Source organism: Anolis carolinensis, chromosome 4 (assembly GCF_035594765.1).
Source record: "Anolis carolinensis isolate JA03-04 chromosome 4, rAnoCar3.1.pri, whole genome shotgun sequence".
Lineage (NCBI taxonomy): Eukaryota > Metazoa > Chordata > Lepidosauria > Squamata > Dactyloidae > Anolis > Anolis carolinensis.
The window spans coordinates 13,862,948-13,884,356 of NC_085844.1; the positions used below are offsets into that span (position 1 = coordinate 13,862,948).

General features: G+C 39.3%; 1 protein-coding gene across 3 annotated transcripts in view; it reads left to right on the forward strand.

The window, feature by feature from the left end:
• kcnq3 (potassium voltage-gated channel subfamily Q member 3) overlaps positions 1–21,409 on the forward strand; it is a 171,767-nt gene that overhangs the window by 135,049 nt on the left and 15,309 nt on the right. The window contains exons 2-10 of one of the 3 annotated variants that reach the window (XM_062980019.1): positions 3,550–3,640; positions 4,077–4,203; positions 5,266–5,438; positions 6,219–6,371; positions 6,910–7,020; positions 8,761–8,856; positions 9,862–9,956; positions 12,179–12,202; positions 14,954–15,010. In XM_062980019.1, coding sequence (XP_062836089.1) covers positions 3,550–3,640; positions 4,077–4,203; positions 5,266–5,438; positions 6,219–6,371; positions 6,910–7,020; positions 8,761–8,856; positions 9,862–9,956; positions 12,179–12,202; positions 14,954–15,010 — 927 coding nt within the window. The remainder of the gene's footprint in view (positions 1–3,549; positions 3,641–4,076; positions 4,204–5,265; positions 5,439–6,218; positions 6,372–6,909; positions 7,021–8,760; positions 8,857–9,861; positions 9,957–12,178; positions 12,203–14,953; positions 15,011–21,409) is intronic. The other 2 variants (XM_062980020.1, XM_062980021.1) reach the window with 2 other exon arrangements.

A 21,409-nucleotide genomic window follows, 5' to 3' on the forward strand; every position in this document is an offset into this window, starting at 1 on the left:
ACATAAATGGAAATAAATTGTGGATATGTTTACACAGTAAATAAATGAATCGCTTTCTTGTGCAAAGATAGCCTATGCATCAGAAATTATAATGCATCTGTCAGGGCTGTGGTCTCATCAATGATATCTTTTAATAGTCCCAGATGTTGTGGTGGGAGTTGTATACATTGCACATTAGTGCTGACATATTCCATGAGAGGAAATCATTTATCACTGAATGCCAGTTGAGTTCCTTGTTCAATCGACTGTCTGGTGTTATTGGCAAGTTTCTCCATTAATCAAATGTCCCAGAGTTGTTCTCACAGGTTTCTAAAGTTAAATCACCCCCTGCTTTTCTTGTGTTCTTGTGTTTCAGGAAACTATTGTTAGCTCAGGTGAATACAAGTGATAATTCTGGGTTTGAGTCTGAACTTTAAAAAGAGCTCTCTTAGGTGTTGAATGCTATTCCCACAATAGGTCCATTCTGTCTTGAGAGCTCTACATTAAGGAAATGTGGCATGGATAGAGGACATTGATGGATGTGAGGACAATTATGGTTCTTTGGTTTATTTTTTTTTTTAAGGAACAGCATAAAGAGGGATAAGATTAGCTTTAGTTCAACTAAACATCTCTTTCCAGGTTGAAATGGGTAGAACACAAAGCCCACTTTATCCCTTCAATGCATAGAGATTTGCTGCCTTCTTGTGGCCAAAGCACATTAGTATTTTATTCTTCAGTGGCGTGAACATGGAAAGACTGCACACATTATATATAGGGCTATCAGAATAGGATTACAGTGTTCCCTCACTTATCGCTGGGGTTAGGTTTCAGGACCACCCGCAACAAGTGAAAATCCACGAAATAGGGACGCTTTATTTATTTTAATATTTATAGATTATTTTAGCAGTTATACACTATTTTAAGTCTTTATCAACCAATCATGTGTTGATAAATTGCCTCCTTCTCTTCCAGTTGCCACTTGGGCTCCTTTTCTCTCCCTTTTGCTTCTCCTTCCTCCCTTCCTTAGGCTGTAAATTGTAATTTTTAATGATTTATAATAGTCTTTTAGGGTTAATTGAAAAACCACAAAACAGCGAATCCGCGAAAAGTGAACCACAAAGTAGTGAGGGAACACTGTACATTTTGGAACAATTTTCATTGGTGGATAGATCCAAATCTCTTATTTATCTGTTATTTTTTAAGCTGGTTGAAATCTGTAGTTCCCTGCACAGTGTAAATTCTAAAATTGTTTAGAAAAAATCTTGAAGCCATTAGATCCATTCAGAAATATGCTCCAGGATTATGCAAAGACTTGGAAAATGTTCCCATTGCCTTTGGATGCATTCAGCTCCTGTTTTTCAACCACAAATGTTTACAAATGAATGGATGTTCAGGTGAGCCAACGTGGCATACAGCTTCAGCAACTGCAACAAAAAAATTGTTTTTTTCCCCCTGTAGTCCAGAAAGGGTGGGGAATGCATGAAAAAGGTATTTTCATTCCACAATAAAATATTGTCCATTATGTGTCACATAGTTATCACAGTTTGATCCCATTGTTATGATTGGCAAACAACTGGAGAACCTGATTATTCCCAACTACACATTCCACAGTTTCATGCAATGCCACAGTAACAGCTAAACTCATATGAAACTGATATTACCATACAGTGCCAATGCACTGCACACACCCCTTTACTTCTATGATTCAAAGAAAAGGAATGGCAATTTTGCCCAATTGAGTCAAGACACAAAACATCAGCCAAATGCATGATGCTCATCTATGTGCAATGGGCATGTGAGACTATGTACTATGCATAATATGCATTCATGCATGATTGGATCACATGAACTAGACAGCTTCAACAGTGTTGAACTGAATGTGAGCATTCCTTATTGGGCAAAAAATGCCAGTCACTTTCATAGTGGAACTTTTACTAGGGATTGCATGTTTGAGTGATATTGCTGGTATCAGGACATTTTAGGGCAGTAAAATATGCATTAATGGCAGGGATAATATTTGATTTAATGCTAAAGAAGTAATTCTTTAAAAAACAACCTAGATATACATGGTAGTTCAGAATATGATAGTTAATGAATATATATTAATTCAGAAATGTTCTTAGAACTGGGTCCAGAATTTCTGAAATACTGTATATTATCCTGCCCCAATCCTTAGATATTTAGGGGGTATCTCTTGATCCCAGCTATTCTACTTTTCAACATTGTAACACCCTGTCACCATAGTTGCAGTTGAAAGGTTCCACCGAGTAAATGCTTTCTGCTGATTATATAAACTAGGTCAGGGTGAATCTTTTCTGTCTTGATGGTGAGTCATAAGGAAACATGACTCATTTGAATGGCCACAAGAAGCAGTTAGCCCATTTTCAGTCCCTGTTCACCCATTTATGCTTGATTCCATGATTTGTTGCACCCTGCGACTTAAAATGTATGTCAAGCAAATAATTTATTTCAGTCAAAAAAAAAACATCCTCGCTGTTACCTACTACAAACAACAGAATGTCTAGTTGATTCATTGTTATGTGGCTCAAGTTGACTATGGTTCTGTATTGTGGGGTTTTCTTGGCAAGGTTTATTCAGATGAGATTTGCCTTTGCCTTACTCTAAGGCTAAGTAAGTGTTGCTTGCCCAAAGTCGTCTAGTGAGTTTACATGACTTGATTCCTGTAGATCAGTGGTTCCCAATCTCTTTTTGACCAAGGACCACTTTGACCAGGGACCACTTTGACCAGGAGCCACTCTCCAACATTAGTACCAAAAGGGTTATGAACCAGTTTTTGATCAACTTTAGATTTGGTTTGATTATTTGGGGTGCTGATTCAGAAAATTGCATTGGATAGACCACATCAGCTCTAGTTTCTGATACAAAACATATGCCATCTAGTAGTCACCATCTGCTTGCCCACAGAAAACCATATTTAATAATCTAGGGCTGATGGGGTCTATCCAATGCAATTTTCTGAATCAGCACTCCAAATTCCCCCAGGAACAGGCCTAAAAAGGAGGACACCAAGGCACCCCCACTTCCAGGTGCCACATGAAACGGCTCCGCTCAGGGGGAGGAAGGAGGAGGAGAATCAGCAGTCAGGAGGCTTGTTGTTGCTTTTCATAGGTAGTCAGCCTCTCCCCTCTCAACAGTCCTGTTGCCTCGGCACTATAAGAGGGTTTTGTGAGACCAGATGCTCTCGTTACAATGATGTAGTAATGGTATTGTAATGGTGAGTCCGCAGACCATATTTTAATTTTTGGGGACCACTGGTGGTCCACGGATCACAGGTTAGGACCCACTGCTGTAGATCTTGGGCAGCACCCAAACCTGTACACTCCACTGGGTCAGAGATACTTCTTAGAGTGGTGTGTTTACTTTGGGACAAAATATGGCTTATGGCTACTCTTTGAAATGTTGCTCGTTGTTTGGGTTAATGCCAACTGCCTGGGCATCCACAGTGTAAGCTAATTATTTATTTGTGGTGATAGTGGGACATGAAGTGATCACTGCATGAAGAATGTGCATGTACTGATGCCCTCTTTTCTTCATTTTGTCTTCTTCTAGGTTTCTAATTGTTCTGGGGTGCTTGATTTTAGCTGTCTTGACCACATTCAAAGATTATGAAAAGGCATCAGAAAAGTGGCTGTTGCTTTTGGTGAGTACACGTGCATAAGGTGGAGGAAAAGATACAGGAAAGTGAGAGGAGAAGGATTAACGTTGGAGAAAGATTAAAGTTCCGTGAGTGCAAAACTACAGGAACTTCTAGGAACTTATAATACACCGTAAATCTGAGAAGGGGATTCCTCCAAACTCTGTACCCATCCCTGTCCTGAGACTCTTTGCCTTTTTCCAAGTGACATTGGAATGCAAACGGAGTCACCCACATGCTGTTGGGGAGAGGTGGGCATCCTGCCTCATTGGAGGCTTTAATAAAAGAAGTGACCTGAGACTGGAGATCTCGGTGACTTTCAGAATATTGCTCTCTGCAAATATTCTTCTTCCAAAAAAATATTTCAAATGCTTAAGATTTTAGCTACTTGTTGATAGATCTCTTCCCAGTTTTGTGACCAATCGCTTTGTTTAATATGTAGGAAACTTTTGCCATTTTCATCTTTGGAGCGGAATTTGCCTTAAGGATCTGGGCTGCTGGCTGCTGTTGTCGGTACAAAGGCTGGAGAGGAAGGCTGAAGTTTGCCAGAAAACCACTGTGTATGTTGGGTAAGCAGAATCTTTCCTTTTACTCCTTTGCCAAATGTGAGATCTCCAACGCCCGCATTCTCTGATGCCGCTCTTCCCATGGTGCCGGAGCTTGGAATAGTTCCTTACTTTGGATCAAACCTCTCTGAGTCACTTTGCCTGGAGACACTGGGAAATGTAGTCTAATGATAGATGGGGAACTCTGGGAAGTGAAATTGTAGCCAATTGTCATGCCGCCTGGATAATTCTAGGACAGGTTGACTTTTTAAAAGTGTCTTTTCTCAGGTCTGCTGGATGCCCACAGAGGTTCCTTGACCCTTTTCATGGTGAAGTCTTTCTTCCAACCTTTCTTTACCCCTTTCATGGCCACATACCATAGAAATGTGCCTTTTCCCTTTAATACTGACAGTCTTGGGTGAAATATGTGTGTGGATAAAATGGGGAGAAAAATAAAGTTATAATCTTGAAAGAGAAAGAGGACATGACGTTCAATGAGTGTACCAAGCTGTTTGATCCAGAAAGATGTATAGTTCTTTTTTCCCCTTTAAAGAAAGGACAATTATTAGGTTTTCTGCTTGCTCACAGACACAGTGGATGTTGAATTAATGTACCACTTAGAAGTAGAAACAAAGCATTTTACAAGAAAGAGAAGCAATGTAACAACAGGAAGTACAAAAAGGGGAACATCAAGAACAGAACAAAAATAGGACGGTTTGTGATGTAGGTAGGACTCTTGTGTGTGATCCAAGGTGCTTTTCCTATTGAAGAGATAGATGCATTTGGTGGAATGTAATACATTTAGGTTTGCTTTGGGGAAGTTATTTGCCCTCTCTTTTTGTGAAACAGCTTCTTGGTTGAACTAGAATAAATGAAAATGGTATTTTCTAAATTCTTGTTATGGTATACCTGTGTCCTTCTATCTTTGTGCATAAAACAGTCTGGCAGATGTAGTCATTCATGTGTGTATATGTGTCTCTGTGTGTATGTATTTCTAAAGAGGGTTCCTCCCAAAGTTTTAATTCTAGCCCAATGGCCCACCTCTTTTGTCAGGACTTGTTCTTTGGGATTTCTTTCAATCCACAGATATCTTTGTTCTGATCGCCTCGGTGCCTGTGGTAGCTGTTGGAAACCAAGGAAATGTCTTGGCTACTTCTCTGAGAAGCCTCCGTTTCCTTCAGATCCTGCGGATGCTACGGATGGACAGAAGAGGGGGCACTTGGAAACTCCTGGGATCGGCCATTTGCGCTCACAGCAAAGTAAGTGAAATTTGAAGGTTTAGAGAAGGAAGGTGAAATGCAGGGCCACGCCATGGAAGGTCCATACGCTCTACAGAAGTGCCATTCTTGGGTTAAGTCCAGAAATTGGGAAAGAATGCCAGGTTGGACAGAGACATTGTTAGAGCTCCATTGGTGTGGCATTGTGAGGCTTGCAGTAGGAATCTTATAGACATACAAAAAAAAAACCTTCAGTCTGCAATCATGGGAGTTGTAGTTTGTTGCGGTACCAGCATTCTTTGGCAGAAAAGGCTAAAGACCTTCTAAAAGTATAGCTCCCAGGATGTGACAGCATTGATCCATGGCAGTTAGAGTGGTGTCAAATGGCATTAATTTTACAGAGTAAGGTAAAGGCAAAGGTTTTCCCCTGTCATTAAGTCTAGTCGTGTCCGACTCTGGGGGTTGGTGCTCATCTCCATTTCTAAGCTGAAGAGCCGGCGTTGTCCATAGACGCCTCCAAGGTCATGCAAGCAGCATGACCACACGGAGCGCTGTTATCCTCCCGCTGGAGTGGTACCTATTGATCTACTCACACTTGCATGTTTTTGAAGTGCTAGGTTGGCAAAGTAGGGGCTAACAGCAGGAGCTTACCCCACTGGCCGGATTCGAACTGCCGACCTTTCAGGTTGCAAGTTCAGCAGCTCAGTGGTTTAACCCATTGCACCACCGGGTTACAGTGTAGAGGCATCTAAAGTTGAAAACTCAGCAGGTGGGGAATTGCCTGTTTTTTTTTTTCTTTACAATAGTGGGTTTCTCTCCTAGGAGCTCATCACTGCCTGGTACATTGGCTTCCTGACGCTAATCCTCTCCTCCTTCCTGGTTTACCTCGTGGAAAAAGATGTCGCTGAAACAAATGAACAAGGACAAGAGACAAGAGACTTTGAAACCTATGCGGATGCACTGTGGTGGGGGCTGGTCAGTATCCAAAGCAATTGCACAGACTCTGGTGGGTTTAGTGTTTCCTCTGAGTAGTCTTTTGGGTGATGTTTTTAAATTACAATGTCAGGTATTTTTTTTACCTTGGGTTGTTTAGTAGAGGGAGGCAAGTTGAACAAGAGATAGAAGAAAGAACATAAAATGGGAGGAAGAATGTGGCACTGAGTCTGTTTCTCAAAATGTTCCTTGGAATGTCTTCCAAATGAGTTGAGTATACATTAAAGCTTTAACTGTGGAACCCGTGTCTGCAAATACTAAGTGACTGGTGTATGTTCAGGGCATGGAAAACAATTTTTTTTGGACTACAGTTCTTGGAATCCTCCACTGAACCACACCACTTTGTGGAGTTGTAGTCCTAAACTAATACTTTTCCAAACTCTGATTCAGTTGAACTCTGAACTGAAAACAAATGGGATAGACTGGGAGTGGAATCATGGAGACAAACGAGTCCAAGAAATCATCCTTCTTGCCCGTTTGCTTTGTTTCTTACAGACTGTCCCAACCATTCTCCCCACAGATTACACTAGCCACCATTGGCTATGGTGACAAGACGCCCAAAACATGGGAGGGACGCCTGATAGCAGCAACCTTCTCGCTTGTCGGAGTTTCATTTTTTGCCCTTCCAGCTGTAAGTTATGATGAGATGGAGTTACTGAAATACAGAATGGCTAGCTGCCCCTCAGCTATCCTGAAGTAATGTCTGAATTTCTAAATGATTCAATCAAACACTCCAGAAAGATCTGCAAGGTACCTGCCCTTCTCCCCAAAGCTATAGGATTGTACTGCAGTTCCTTGAATCGCAGTTCCCAAGGTACTCTGACTTAATCCTCAGTCCTTTTTCTCAGGCTATCTTGGTGTCTCTATTTAAGAAGAGTGAATTAGGGTTCTTTAGCACTGAAATTCTAAGAGCCCTATCAAACGACAACTCCCAGGATGTCCTAGGATGACGCCATATCAAACTGCTATACTAGCCACACATTTATACTGCAGAACTATAGCACTTCTATACCACTTTAACTCTATCTTATGAAATCCTAGGATTTGTAGTTTCCTGTGGCACCAATGTTCTCTGGCAGGGAAGAGTGATTATCTCACCAAACTATAAACTTCAACAAACGCTTAGCAATGAGCTACGGCAGTTAATGTGGTGTCAAGCTGTTATAATTCTATTTCTGTAGCCATTCAAGTGGGATTCATTGTACAATTGGAATACTTCTTCTCCTCTCCAGTCCTTTTTTCCCCTAAGAACAAGAATGAAAAGTTTGCCAGAAAGGCAGAGACATAAGAAAGCTTTGAGACTGAGCATATAATGCAACAGCCCAGAAAAGGAGGGCAAGTTGATCGAAGACAAGGATCTGAACCAAAGGCTTGGGAAGTTGTATCTTTTACAGAGTTTCCATATCCTTATTGTGAAGACTATTTATTGAGCTACTGTGTGTGATATGCTGAGTGTAACTTCAAGACTGCACCATCCAAAGTCTAGTCTGCACCAGCACTGTAGAATTAATGCAGTTTGACACCACCTTAACTGCTATAGCACAATGCTATGGGATCCTGGATTTGTAGTTAGGTGAGGCAGCAGCACTCTTTGGTAGAGAAGGCTAAAGACCTTGTGATGCATCCCAAATACAGAGCCCTGCTCCATGCAGAAACACCAGCTAGAGCATTCCCAGCAGATAGCTATGGGACCTTTTTTTGTAGATCCCTTTGGGGGAGATAAAGCAGGATAACGATAACAACAACAACAACAACAACAACAACAACAACAACAAATATTGACAAAATTATGATCGGCCAACTGCAAAAGGCCACCTTACTGGGATCTGCGTGTATTATCTGAAAATACATCACAACGTCCTAAACGGTTGGGAAGTGTTCGACTTGTCATTTTGTGATACGAAATCCAGCATATATATCTTGTTTGCTGTGTCAGACTATGTTGTTGTGTCAATAACAACAACAACAACATCAATAGACATTCAGAAAAAGAGACACATCTCTTTTAGCATTTGGTTGCATTGTGAAACATCAAGATGTCCCTTCTAACATTTAATTGAAATCTACCCTCCTATTAGTTTTGGTCTTGCCTTTTTGGGGTGGCAAACCTGCACCCTTATGTGTGTGTAGTAGACAAGGGCCTTTGAGGCTTTCAGGAACAGCAATTCACATCTTTTTGCCACCATTGTGGTGATTACCCTTAGGGATGATCTTGGGGACCATACATGGTCCTCAGACCATACTTTGCTTGTCTCCTGCATCCCCCACCATTTGGGAACCATGGAGTAAACACTTTTTCTGTTGTCACTGGTCCTATTTCTTTTAATGGAAGAAATGTTTCAGGCATTTTTGTGCTCCCTTTTGCTTTCAGGGCATTTTGGGTTCAGGATTGGCTCTGAAAGTCCAGGAGCAACATCGCCAGAAGCACTTTGAGAAAAGAAGAAAGCCAGCGGCAGAACTCATACAGGTTTGAATTCCCTGACCTCCTTTTCATCCCAAGGGATTTGAAGTGTGCACCATTTCCAACCCTTTGAAAGCAACCGCTTTTAGATCTCCCAATGGAGGAGCTGCATGCATTTCTAGGGTTTCTTTTCATGAAATGCTGCACTGTGACACAAGGCCTTTTAATGAAAAATAAAATAACACAAGGACAAAAAATTATTTGCAAAAATAGGGCTGGACTGAAAACTGTCTGCTGGTAACTTGGATACATGGGGAAGAAGGAATTGGAAGTGCTGATTGATAGAAATTGTCCTTTTTCTTTGCTGTCAGCTGGTGTTAAGGGGCTGAATTGTAGAGACGGGGATAAAACTCTTCTGGATTCCTCCTTGGCTTTGTTTTTCCACCTCTGATTACCGTGGAATGATGCTACATCATGATATAGTGTGTTTCCGAGGAAGAATCTGAAAGCTCCTCCTCCTAGGACTTGGCTTCCAGACCGTTTTGGTGTCATTCCTCTGGACACACTCCAGCTTTTCCATATCCTTTTTGAACTGTGGTGCCCAAAACTTGAGACAGTATTCTAGGTGAATATAGTATCTAGACTGAGTAGGACTTCCCTCAGTCTAAATACTACACTCATATTGATGAAGTCTAAAATCACATTGGCTTTTTAGCTGCTATATCACACTGACTCATATTCAGTTTGTGGTTTACTAAGACTCCTAGATCCCTTTTCGCAAGTTTTATTGTCAAACCATGTGTCCCATAGCCATGTCAGTTTCAATCATTATGAAAAGGAAACTTGTAGTACTTTTGAGACTACCTGAGGAGCTATCAGTGTCTTTCTCACTGTTCATTTCAAAGATACCACAATATCTTTTTGCTATTTAACTTTCTGATGAAAATCTTCCAAAGCATTAATTCATTGAGTTTCCTTGAGGGCAGGACCTATATCTACATCTGGATGCACACACCCTTAGAAATGTTTCTCCTCTCTGCTTAATCCTGTCACCCTTTATCTGATCCTTAGGCTGCCTGGAGATACTATGCTACTAATCCTAATAGGCTGGACCTTGTGGCCACTTGGAGGTTTTATGAATCCGTTGTGTCATTCCCATATTTCAGGCAAGTTTTTTTTCTCCCCTTAAGAGATCATTCATTCACTACACAGTCCATTGTAATGTTACTTATGTCCGCTCGTCTACATCAAAGATTGAAAATGGATTATTCAGGAGGGTGACTATCATGTCATGCTGGAATTATGCATGAGGGATTGAAAGAGTGATTAAATAACTTCTGTCTTGGGAAGCCCCAGTGAGGAAAAATATCTTTGCATTTAGGATTTATTCTGTACAGAATTCTCTCATATTGGGGAAGGGTTGACTCACCCTCCCATTTTTGCATGGGGAAGTTGTCTGCATTTGCTTTATTCCTTGGCCTAACCTAGGTCATAAGGATTTTTTAAGAATAAAAGGAGATACTAAATATAGCCTTAGCCTCCATATAAATATGACAAAATACAAGTCGTTTAGATTAAATATTGATTAACTGATCTATCTATTAAAATGTTGTTTTTTTATATACCTTTCACTTATGGCAACCCTATCATAGTGTTTTCTTGGCATAATTTGTTTAGAGGGAGTTTGCCATTTCTTTCCTCTGAGGCTGAGAGAATGTGACTTGCCTTGGCTAAATTGAGCTTTAACCCTGGTCTCTCAGGTCCTACTCCAATATTCAAACCATTTTCTCACATGTCTTTTAAAAAAAGTAGTTGTTGTGTATCTTGAGGTTGTCTCAGATTTAAGGGAACCCTGATCTAGGGTTTTCTTGGCAAGATCTGCACTAAAGTTTGCTATTGTCTAAGTCTGAGCGAATGCAAATTGCCCAAGTTGGGTTTCTATGACTGAATTGGGGTTTGAACACTGGTCTTGTAGCTTTCCAGGCCAGTAATGATTAATTCAGTGCGTTTGTATATATGCTTTCAACTCACCTGTGGACTTATGGTGACCCCATGAATTACATAGGGGTTCCTTTGGCCTTGGAGCTCACTTTGAGAGAGAAAGATGGATTATAAATGTAACAAATAAAAATAAATAAATAGCAAGGAAAACTCAGAGGCTGTTTTGTCGATTCCTTCCTCATTGACAGTCTTTGATCCAAATACTAACCAGAACTGAACTGGCTTTGCTTTCAAGACTGAAAAAGATTGAAAAATTGAAAAATGAGACTCGAAAGAGGTCACTATAATATTCAATAAAAGTTGTACATTATTAACATTGTATAATGAAATACAATTAAGACAGATAGATATGTCCTCTCTCTCTCTCTCTCTCTCTCTCTCTCTCTCTCTCTCTCTCTATATATATATATATATATATATATATATATATATATATATACATACATATACATATACACACACATTAATTTTTGCTCCAAAAGATGCTTTAGAGCTTGTTTTCAAGGGCAGTCTTGTTTTTCCAAATTGACTTTTTCAATGAACTATATTATCTAGGGTTATTTTTGACATAGGGCTTATATTTCGAGCATCCTTAGAAATGCAGAAAAATCATGATAGGTCTTATTTTCAGGGTAGGCCTTATTTTTGGGGAAACAGTAGAGTCTCACTTATCCAACATGAACGGGCCGGCAGAACGTTGGATAGGCGAATATGTTGGATAATAAGGAGGGATTAAGCAAAAGCCTATTAAACATCACATTGCATTATGATTTTACAAATTAAGCACCAAAACATCATGTTTGACAACAAATTTGACAGAAAAAGCAGTTCAATACACAGCAATGTTATGTAGTAATTACCGTATTTACGAATTTAGCACCAAAACATCACAATGTATTGAAAAGATTGACGACAAAAACATTGACTTCTAAAAGGCAGACTGCGTTGGATAATCCAGAATGTTGGATAAGCGAATGTTGGATAAGTGAGACTCTACTGTGTGTATGTGTATATATATATATATATATATATACACACACACACACACACACACACACACACACACACACACACACATTAAAGGACAGATTTCTGTTAATACCGCTCGGTAGCAAGGTTAAAAGCCCCACTCAGACATTTCATGCTATTTGTGATATGCAGTGCTGGCCATCAGTGTTGTTCTAATTCCAGAGTATATAATTAACTATCCGGCATTGAGAGAGTGGAGAATCCTTCATTTTTAAGCGGGAGATTTGATTCTAAAAATGCCATTGCATGCCTAGCAGGCAAGAGCTTGTTTGTAACTAACCCTGGCCCTTGTTGTGTTGAATTTAACAATCCCTCCCTTCCTTCCTTCTTTTGCTTTCTTTTTCGAATTATCCAAAAGGAAAGAGCAGGTGGATGGTACCAGGTAAGCAATGCACCTTCTCACCTTCTTAATGCCATTCATTCATTCATTCATTCATTCACTGTATGTCCAGAGAGAAGTGCAAACATCTACCCTACATATTGTGACTTTTAGCACTGCTTAGTATTTGGGCTAATTATTTTCTCCCCTACTGTCTTATTTTATTTGCCATGTTGTTCTTGTTGTCCTTATTTAATGACTAGAGAAAAGGGAGTCTTTGTGTAAGATAATCAGGGATTAGCATTTGACTCCTTGTCGAAAGTGTCATAATGATGATATTAAATCAAAGATAAAGCAATGCCTTTGATGTCTGATGTCAGAGTGAGCTTAATTTGCTACATGCTCAGGCTCGCATTAATAGCATTGAAAATGAATGACACTGCACAAAGTTTAATTGATTTGCTATTGGTGGTAGTATTTTATAGGGAGAAAATTAAATAGAAAAAGAGCTTGCTTTAGTATAAATTAAATATGATTTAATTTTCTGATCTGTTCTAGACAAATGTTTCCTACTGTAATAAAAGAGTCCTGGGTAGTGGTGGGACTTGAACTCTCAGAATCCCCTGCCAACTTGGTCAGTGGGCATCTGGCAGTCAATTTTGGATACTATAGTACCCTCCCATCCTAAAAGCTCTAGTTAGTGCCATTTTGGATCCCTGGTTGCAGTCTCCCAATATATATATAAATGCTTCTTACGCATAAGACAACTAGCACCTTGGGAGAAAAAACTCAACTGTAGACTTCATGTTTGATATAATTCCTACAGCAATGAAGACTTTTTTTGTGACTGAGCTGTTGTTCTATCACAGTGGTTCTCAACCTGTGGGTCCCCCGGTGTTTTAGCCTACAACTCCCAGAAATCCCAGCCAGTTTACCAGCTGTTAGGATTTCTGGGAGTTGAAGGCCAAAACATCTGGGGACCCACAGGTTGGGAGTCTATCACAGAATATCTGAACAGTCTGGAGTTTTGGAACCCAGAAAGAGGTTTAACATGAGGTGAAGGCTTGTTCAGACTTCGTTCCCAGATGATCTCACCAAGTATGTTTGGGCTCACAATTGATCCTTTTGGAGGCCAACCCTAAGTCTACTTCTTTATTTTATATTCCACCCTGCTCTCATTCAGGACACAGGTTGGGGAGAAGAACTAGTCCATGCAGATAACTTTCTAAGCTCTTCCTCGTTTTCCTATAGCATAAAAATAGTATTGCTCTTAAAAGAATAGCTTTATTGTAAAGTAGAAGTGAAAATTGGGCACTTTTTGGACTCCCAACATTTCTCACTCTTGGCAATGCCAGTGAAGTCTATTGGGGATTTCTGTTCAACGACTTCTGGAAAGCTGTTTGATCCTTACCTTGGTTGGACTTCAGCACATCACAATCCATTCAGTGAAGAGAAGATGCATACAACCTTTAACAACAATATCATATCCACAGGAGCAGGACCCACCATTTCACTTACCCATCTCTGATAGAATATGTTGCCTCTGGGCATTTTTAGGTCCTCAAACACAGCCCTATGATATTTTGGACTGGAAGTCCTTAATTTCAATAAGATTCACTATTATCTATGGTTTTGCATATCCACACAAATTCCAGGGATGTATATCCTATGGATGTGTGAATGATGCTATACTAAATTGGGTAGATCAGCCTAATCCAACTTGGTACCTAATTCCCATCATTTCTGGAGTTGTAGTCCATTACATTGGGAGGGCACTAAGTTAAGGATGTCTGGTATTTACAACTGTTGGTTCTGCTTTGAGGACTTCCCAATCACACTGCAGTGACCACTCTGGGACACAGGATCACGTAGGCCCACAATCTGACTCAGAGTAGTATTGCCCCTGCCATTGTGTCTCTGTTTGGATTTTATGTTCCTTTGTTTTTTGCCCTGGTTCCTTTTATATCTGTCTGTTTTGTTTCCATTCTCTCCCCAATGGCATACAGAGCAAAAGGAAATTTATCTCAATGTACTAGAAAAATTGTCTTTTCCTAGCTGAGAACCATGACACATTTTGGCTAGTGGATGTTTTCCATAGCCTTCTACATATCAGAGAGGAAAACTGGGCTCCATGTGGCCAAACAATACCAAGAATGTGGAAGGAGGACAAAAGTAATTATTAATGAGAGAGAAAAACACAAGTTAGGAGACTTGCAGTTATTTGCTTTTCTTGGACCTACTGGGAGGGTCAGTGTTGAAGCACAGTGGCCAAATATTTCTAGTCTCTATTTCCAATCAAAAACTATAAAGGAGGAGATTTAAAATACAATAGTTTAATTTGCAGAAAATACTAGGGGTAGGTAAAGGTAAAGGTTTTCCGCTGACATTAAGTCTAGTTGTGTCCGACTCTGGTGGCTGGTGCTCATCTCCATTTCTAAGCCGAAGAGCCGGCATTGTCCGTAGACACCTCCAAGGTCATGTGGCTGGCATGACTGCATGGAACGCCGTTACCTTCCTGCCGGAGCGGTACCTATTGATCTACTCACATTAGATGATGTATATATACACCTGTTACTGTAATATGATATTGTAACTATAAAGGATATTATCTATACAGAACTGACCTTGTGTTTAAAGTATACCACAAATAACAATGCAAGTCTAGCTTTCCATCTGAAAGGGAAAAAAAAACTAGGTTAGGAGAGCACTGAGCCTCCAATTATCTTGTTTCCATATATTTATTTTAACTAATTTCATGTAGATTCTCATAAGTGAGCATTAACCATTCATGTTGACATCTTTTTCACTTTGCAGTAATGTCATGTTTAGTAGGGATGCATTCTTTGGATCAAGCGTCACCCGAAAACTTAGGTACATGCATCTGAGTAACACGTGCATCTTTTTTATATCTATCTATCTACTGCATGTCATTCTTGCTTGCACTATCTATCTCTTTATTTTATTCCGTAATTTTTACTACAGTAGTTTAATATTAAATCCAAAACTTCAGGGAAACGAATGGGATGTTTGGCTTCAAAATGTGGAAGTTTCATTTTCAGCAGAGACTTAAGGTCAAACCATAACCCACCAAACTGAATGCAGGCCACTAACTATGTATAGTGACTACTGCTGAACCATAATTTAAACCAGGCATGGGCAAACTTCGGCCCTCCAGGTGTTTTGGACTTCAGTTCCCACAATTTCTAACAGCTGGTAGACTGTTAGGAATTGTGGGACTTGAAGTCCAAAACACCCGGAGGGCTGAAGTTTGCTCATGCCTGCTTTAGAGGAAAATGGAGAAAAAGAAGGTTGAAATATAGTGACAATGTTCTTCCTTCCTCAAAGCTCAGCTCTGTCCTTTGAACATCTGTTATCAGAGCGGTTGAAGAAGTGAATTACAACGGGGTGTTAAATATTCTTACAAATTTTCTTGTCCCTGGTAAGATATTGAATCATGTAATTGAAAAAGTGGTTAAATCTCATGGGCTTTTTATCATTAATATCTGTGGCCCTCTTTTAGATTTGTGTATGTGCAAACCACATGGTTCTAGGAACAAAAAAAATCAACATTGTGGGCAGATTTCAGTCTGTGCTATGCCCAAATAATATAATGAGCAAAACACTATGCAGTACTTTTGTGTGTATGCAGAAACCATTTTGGGAAAATGATTTTTTTTTCTGCAAGAAATGCAAAAAAAAAAAAATCATTTGGAAAATGTGTAAAAACTCTCAGCATCTAACCCAATGGGGTGAATTTTTTTGTATTACTTATGCTTTCATGGAAAAATATAAGAAAAGATTGCACCCAGTGTTGCAATGCAGTCTGAGAAAAGCTAAAGGGTTCTAGTGAATTGCCTAGGCAAACCAACCCTACTCATGAATTATCTGTCATGAATTAAAGAAAAGCAGTGGAAGGAAAATGTGCATTTAGTTGCATTTTCAGAAGCTCTTCTCTTGGTAAGCTGTGATGAGGAGCACTAGAGTTGTATCCTTTTGCTTCTCATATATTTGCTTATTCCAAATAAGCAATAAATAAATTGGGCGACTCCTGACTCTCCCCTTCCTTCCGTATTATACTGTGGAGATTACAAGCAAAAATGTCACACTTAGGATAGAAGGGGTCACTGGACTCAACTTTATCTCCATCTTAAGGGATGGATGCCCTCTGAAAAACCAAAGAATTGAACCACAAATATTTTAAATATCATAGGTTAGCTGTTAAAAGAATTTATGGTGATTTCTGCTGCAGTGATGCCAGAATTTTTGTGGTTAATAAAATGATATAAATTACTCACTAGGTGGCACTGAGTTGGTGTTTTAGTTGGAGACACAATAAAATTCTTGCCTTGCTCTCCTGGCCACTTTGAGCACTGTATTCTCTAAGGCAGGAGTTCTCAAACATTTTCAGGTGCGGAGCCCTTTTGGAAGCACAAGTTTCTTGTGGAGCCCCAATAAATGCTTATATAATACATATTATATATAATGTTTATCTATCAGGCATGGGCTGGGCCAGTGGCAGATACATGGGGAGTGTTTGTGTGAATTAATTCACACAGTACATTTTTTTTTAAAAAAAATACACTATTTAAAATGAAGAATAATTTTAACCAATATAAACTTAACAGTATTTTGGTGTTAAACTCCAAACTAGTCCAAACTCCTTCTATCATGCAGGAAAAAACAGATGGCCACTCAGCCTTTGTAGTAGTAGTAGTAGTAGTAGTAGTAGTAGTAATAATAATAATAATAATAATAATAATAATAATAATAATAATAATAATAATAGCAGAAAACCCTGCGGAGCCCCCAAGCAACTATCATGGAGCCCCAAGGGCTCCCCGGAGCACAGTTTGAGAACCGCTGCTCTAAGGATTCTGTGACAGTGCCTCAAATCCAGTCTCAATAATGTTCCAAAGGATATCAGAAACAGGGCTTGGAAAGGCACCTTATGGAGATTGCAGAGATCTTCAGCCAGTGAATATGTGATCCATTTCTTACTCAAGTAGTTCAGTTCTTTTCTATGCCAGCCCTCCAGCAAACAAAGGCATTGGTTAGATAGACCATCTGACTTTATAGACCAGAAATCTGATTTATTGTAGTGTAGAAAAGGAAATAAAGAGATTGAAAGTCCTAATAAATAAGGAAATGTGTAGACTCTGAAACTGCTCGCTTTTCCATAAACTCCATAACTGCCTTACTAGAGAACCAACTTTGCTTCCTTGCAGTTACAGCAATTGGTTGGAAAAAAAATGACCTATCTGACATCTTATTGTCTAGTTTTTGACAGAGTAGCTCTGTCTCATCCTTGTTGACTGGGGATGTATGATAAGGATTTTACGGAAAGAGGTCTTTAAAAAGGTTGTTGCACTTCAGCAAGGGTGCCCATTGCGCTCAACACACACCACTGAGACAGACTTGATATAAACAGTTTATTGATGAAAAGGTAGCAAGAAGTAATGCAAAAAGTGATAAGAAAATGCAATAATCCAAATGTAAATGCAGTAATCCAAAAAGAGTTCAATGTCCCAAAACAGCGAATAAATCCGTAAAAGTTTTTGAAGCTTTGTCATAGTGCAGGACCTATTCTATTCAAAATCCACATGAGGTTCTTTTGCACATAAAACATTTTATGCACAGGATCAGCATTTTCTGTGCAGAATTTTTTTAAAAACTATTTCTTTTACAAAAATACAGTTTTGAATTCAATAAGTCCTCAGTTATAGCACTTGTCTCCCTAGATTTTTTTTTTGCCAGAAATACTGTTTCCATTGTATGTTTTTTGCCAGTTTTTCAGAATTTTTTAAATATTCCTTCTGCCCCTAACTTATATACACTATAGATTAAGGATTAAATACTATCATTCTTATTGATGAACCTAGATAGCAGTGTATCATGAAATACCAATGGTGTACATGTCTGAATATTATGCAGACAGCCAGGTGAACTTTGCTTCAAACACATTGTTGTGTGTTGTTTTGCCATCTCCATAGTGTGTGCTTTGCTTTTTCACCTCCATAGTGTCTCCCTCCCCTCCTGTTCTACTTTTTTCCTGTCGTGTTTGTCAAATTCATTATCCTCCCATCCCCTAGAAACACTGAGTTTCAAGGCAGATAAGATGCATAACCTTTATTATCTAACAAAATAACTATTTTATGTTGGCATAATTGGGATGACTGGTATTGTTTCTTGTGATGCTGGTACACATTAAGGCGCTGGGAAGGAGTGGGCCTCTCCAGCTCCCTCTCACAAACAGGGATGCCACACTCCCAGAAGACTTAGGGGTGGGGTCTATAATTTTATTCTATGTCAGGCCAATTTCAGTTTCCTTTCCTTTTTACAGCAACCCCACCCTAGTATTTGTAGCTTGACATTTAGATGTGATTTCCAGTAAAGAGAAGGAAAGGGGAGTTTGTCTAAGTGGAAATCTATATTGACATTCAGTACAAGGGTTGTGTAGCACAATCAATGGCTAACTATCCATATGGAGATTTTTGCTACACAACTGTACTCTCCTACCTTTCACAGATGAAAACTGGGATATATACGACCAAGCAATATAAGCCTGTGCTCAAGATTGCACAGTGTATTAATGAAAAAGAAGACACATGCTAGGAGAGATTGCACCCATTTGCTTTTGCCCGTGTCTACTGGGGAGGATACGTTTCCATCCCTTCCCCACTTCTATGCTAAGTTCAAATGATTTTTCACTTTGAACTCAAGGTGCAACTCAGGGCCAGAATGACGTTGCTGATCTGGAGTCCACATGGCCAACCATCGAGATGGTTCAGGGCCAGATGGTGACTTCGTGGCTGAGCAACACCAGAATCAGCTTGGTGCTGCTGAACTACCAGCCTTACCCAACACCCATCATTCTGGGCTTTGTAGTACCTACAAAAATAGTATTGATCACCACTTGGTGCTTGTAATGATGATATCCAGAGGAACAAAGTATTAGAATTGTTCCCTCTTTTTACTCCTCCAATTGCCTTGTCACTCCAGCTAATGTCATTATAGACACTGAGTGGTGATCAGCAACAAATATGATGGTGATGTAACAGGGTCATTGAAGATGCCCATTCAATTTGTAGCAACTGAAGATAATTAAGGAAAAACAGGGAAAGGGGGAAGAGGAGATAGAATCTAGAACATTTTGAAAATAGTTGCACAAATGGGATGATAGAAAATTGACTGGACTGTCTTTTTCCACAGGGTATTCCATCACAATGTAGGATTTCAGCAGCTGTGTTTTTTATGTGCTTTGTTTTGAGCAAAAACTAGCAAAGTGCAGCCTTTGGGTTACATGTGGAATCCAAGGCCATATTTATAATCCCTGAACCAAAAGATCCAAAAGAAGCAACAAAAATGCTTCTAGAAGTCTCTAGAAAAATGCAATTTTGTGATAAAAGAATATGAACCCAAAAACTTGAAATTGCTGCACAAACAAACCCAGAATTAAGATTTTTTTTGCCATATCTGTTTTTGATTTATAGAACATTTTCTATACCTTCTGACATACTACAACCCAAAGTAATCTCTTGGGATGGAAAACAGGTCTTTGGGGTGTCTAAAGCTACCTAGCCCTGAATTCCAAATTCCCAGAGAATAAGAATCCATCTAGGATGTTTTGATAAACCAAAATCTCGCCAGGTCAATGTGTAGCTTACCAGGACTGATCTCAATCAATGTTGCAAAATATCATTCTTGCTAATGTAGTAAAAATCAGAGCAAGCATGGTTGTCTTGTGCTTCCAGTTTTAAGGCTGCAAAATACAGCAAATGTGTTTGATATCGCTAATAATTTTTGTTCCATTATTTATCCTTTATTCTGCCTCTCCCAAAAAAGGTGGTGTGATATATTGGGAGAAGAGGCATGCTTTGCTTTGCCATTTGACTTAAAGTTATGGCTTCTTTCTTTCTTTGACTGAAGTGTGATTTTGTTTTTTTAAAAATGGACTCTAGAATTAGAAATGAAAGGGGAAACATCTGGTTTGCATGCTGAGAAAGAATTATGTTGTTTGCTGCATGATTGATTCCAAAAGCTTCTTCAAGTTCAGCTGTGCCTAAATATGGGGAGCGAGTGCTGTAGGCCTCCAGTTCTCATACATACTCCTTAATGCTCAAATATCCTATAATATTTAAATATCCTATTAAGAAATACCCATTGAAAACCATGTGGCATTTGTTATCCAGAACAGGCTGGACTCATGCTTAACCACAACCCATGGCTTGTCATATCATAAATGAGCTCAAAGAGTAATTGGTTCACATGCTTTCCCTTTCTCCTTTGTGCACAAACAGGGTGGAGACTTTGGATTGAATGGTTCCAGCTACAGTAGACCCATTGAATTGATGGGATTGACTTATGTCTTGACTCAATACTCAACCATTGACTCATTAGATCTACTCTAATTGGACGTCACTAATAGGTTTCAGACCAGAAAGTTAATTTCTCAACTAATCACAGTACTGTACCCTGTTATGTCTGAAGTCGAGGAGCCATTGTTTCACTCTGTTGAAAACAAATCAGAATCAAACTATTTTGATGACCTGATTTCTTTTAACTAAGTACACTTTGAACAAGTCATTGTTCTCAAGATGAGACACAAGAACTGTGGTTATTTCAAAGGGGGTAACTGGACTGCAGTAGTTCTATGTCCTTGCTATCCATTTCTTGCTGGTGTGGACAGTGTAGCCAAGGAATGGCGATGTAAATACAGAAGTACATTTTAGTGCATGTTACAGAGGAAGGTAACTTAACATATGCTGCTATTTTTGGTGCATCTTTGTTTACCTTGATATGATGTTCCGCTGTCAAAATGTGAAGACGTAGGCTTGATATTTCTTACCTTAGCAGTTTTCCTAAGTGGAAAACCTGCTGTCTTCACACTTTGCCTTCAACTCCCCACCTGCAATATATAGAATGATAAGTACTATCTTATAGGTTTACTATATTACTGCATGGGAAGAGCTTTGTGTATTCTAAGTGTAATTCTTTTTTAATTTTTTATTAAGGTTTTCTTTACATATCATAATAGCAACAGTGCAATACATAAGACTTCCCTAACTCTAAAAACCTAGGGTGCATCTACACCATATAATTAATGCAGTTTGGCCCCACTTTAACTACCATGACTCACTGCTATGGGATCATGGAAGTTGCAGTTTTACAAAGCCTTGTCTACCAAAAAGTGCTGGTGCCTCAAACCTAGAACTCCCACAATTCCATATCAATAAGCTATGGCAATTCAAGTGGAGTCAAACCGCACTTCAT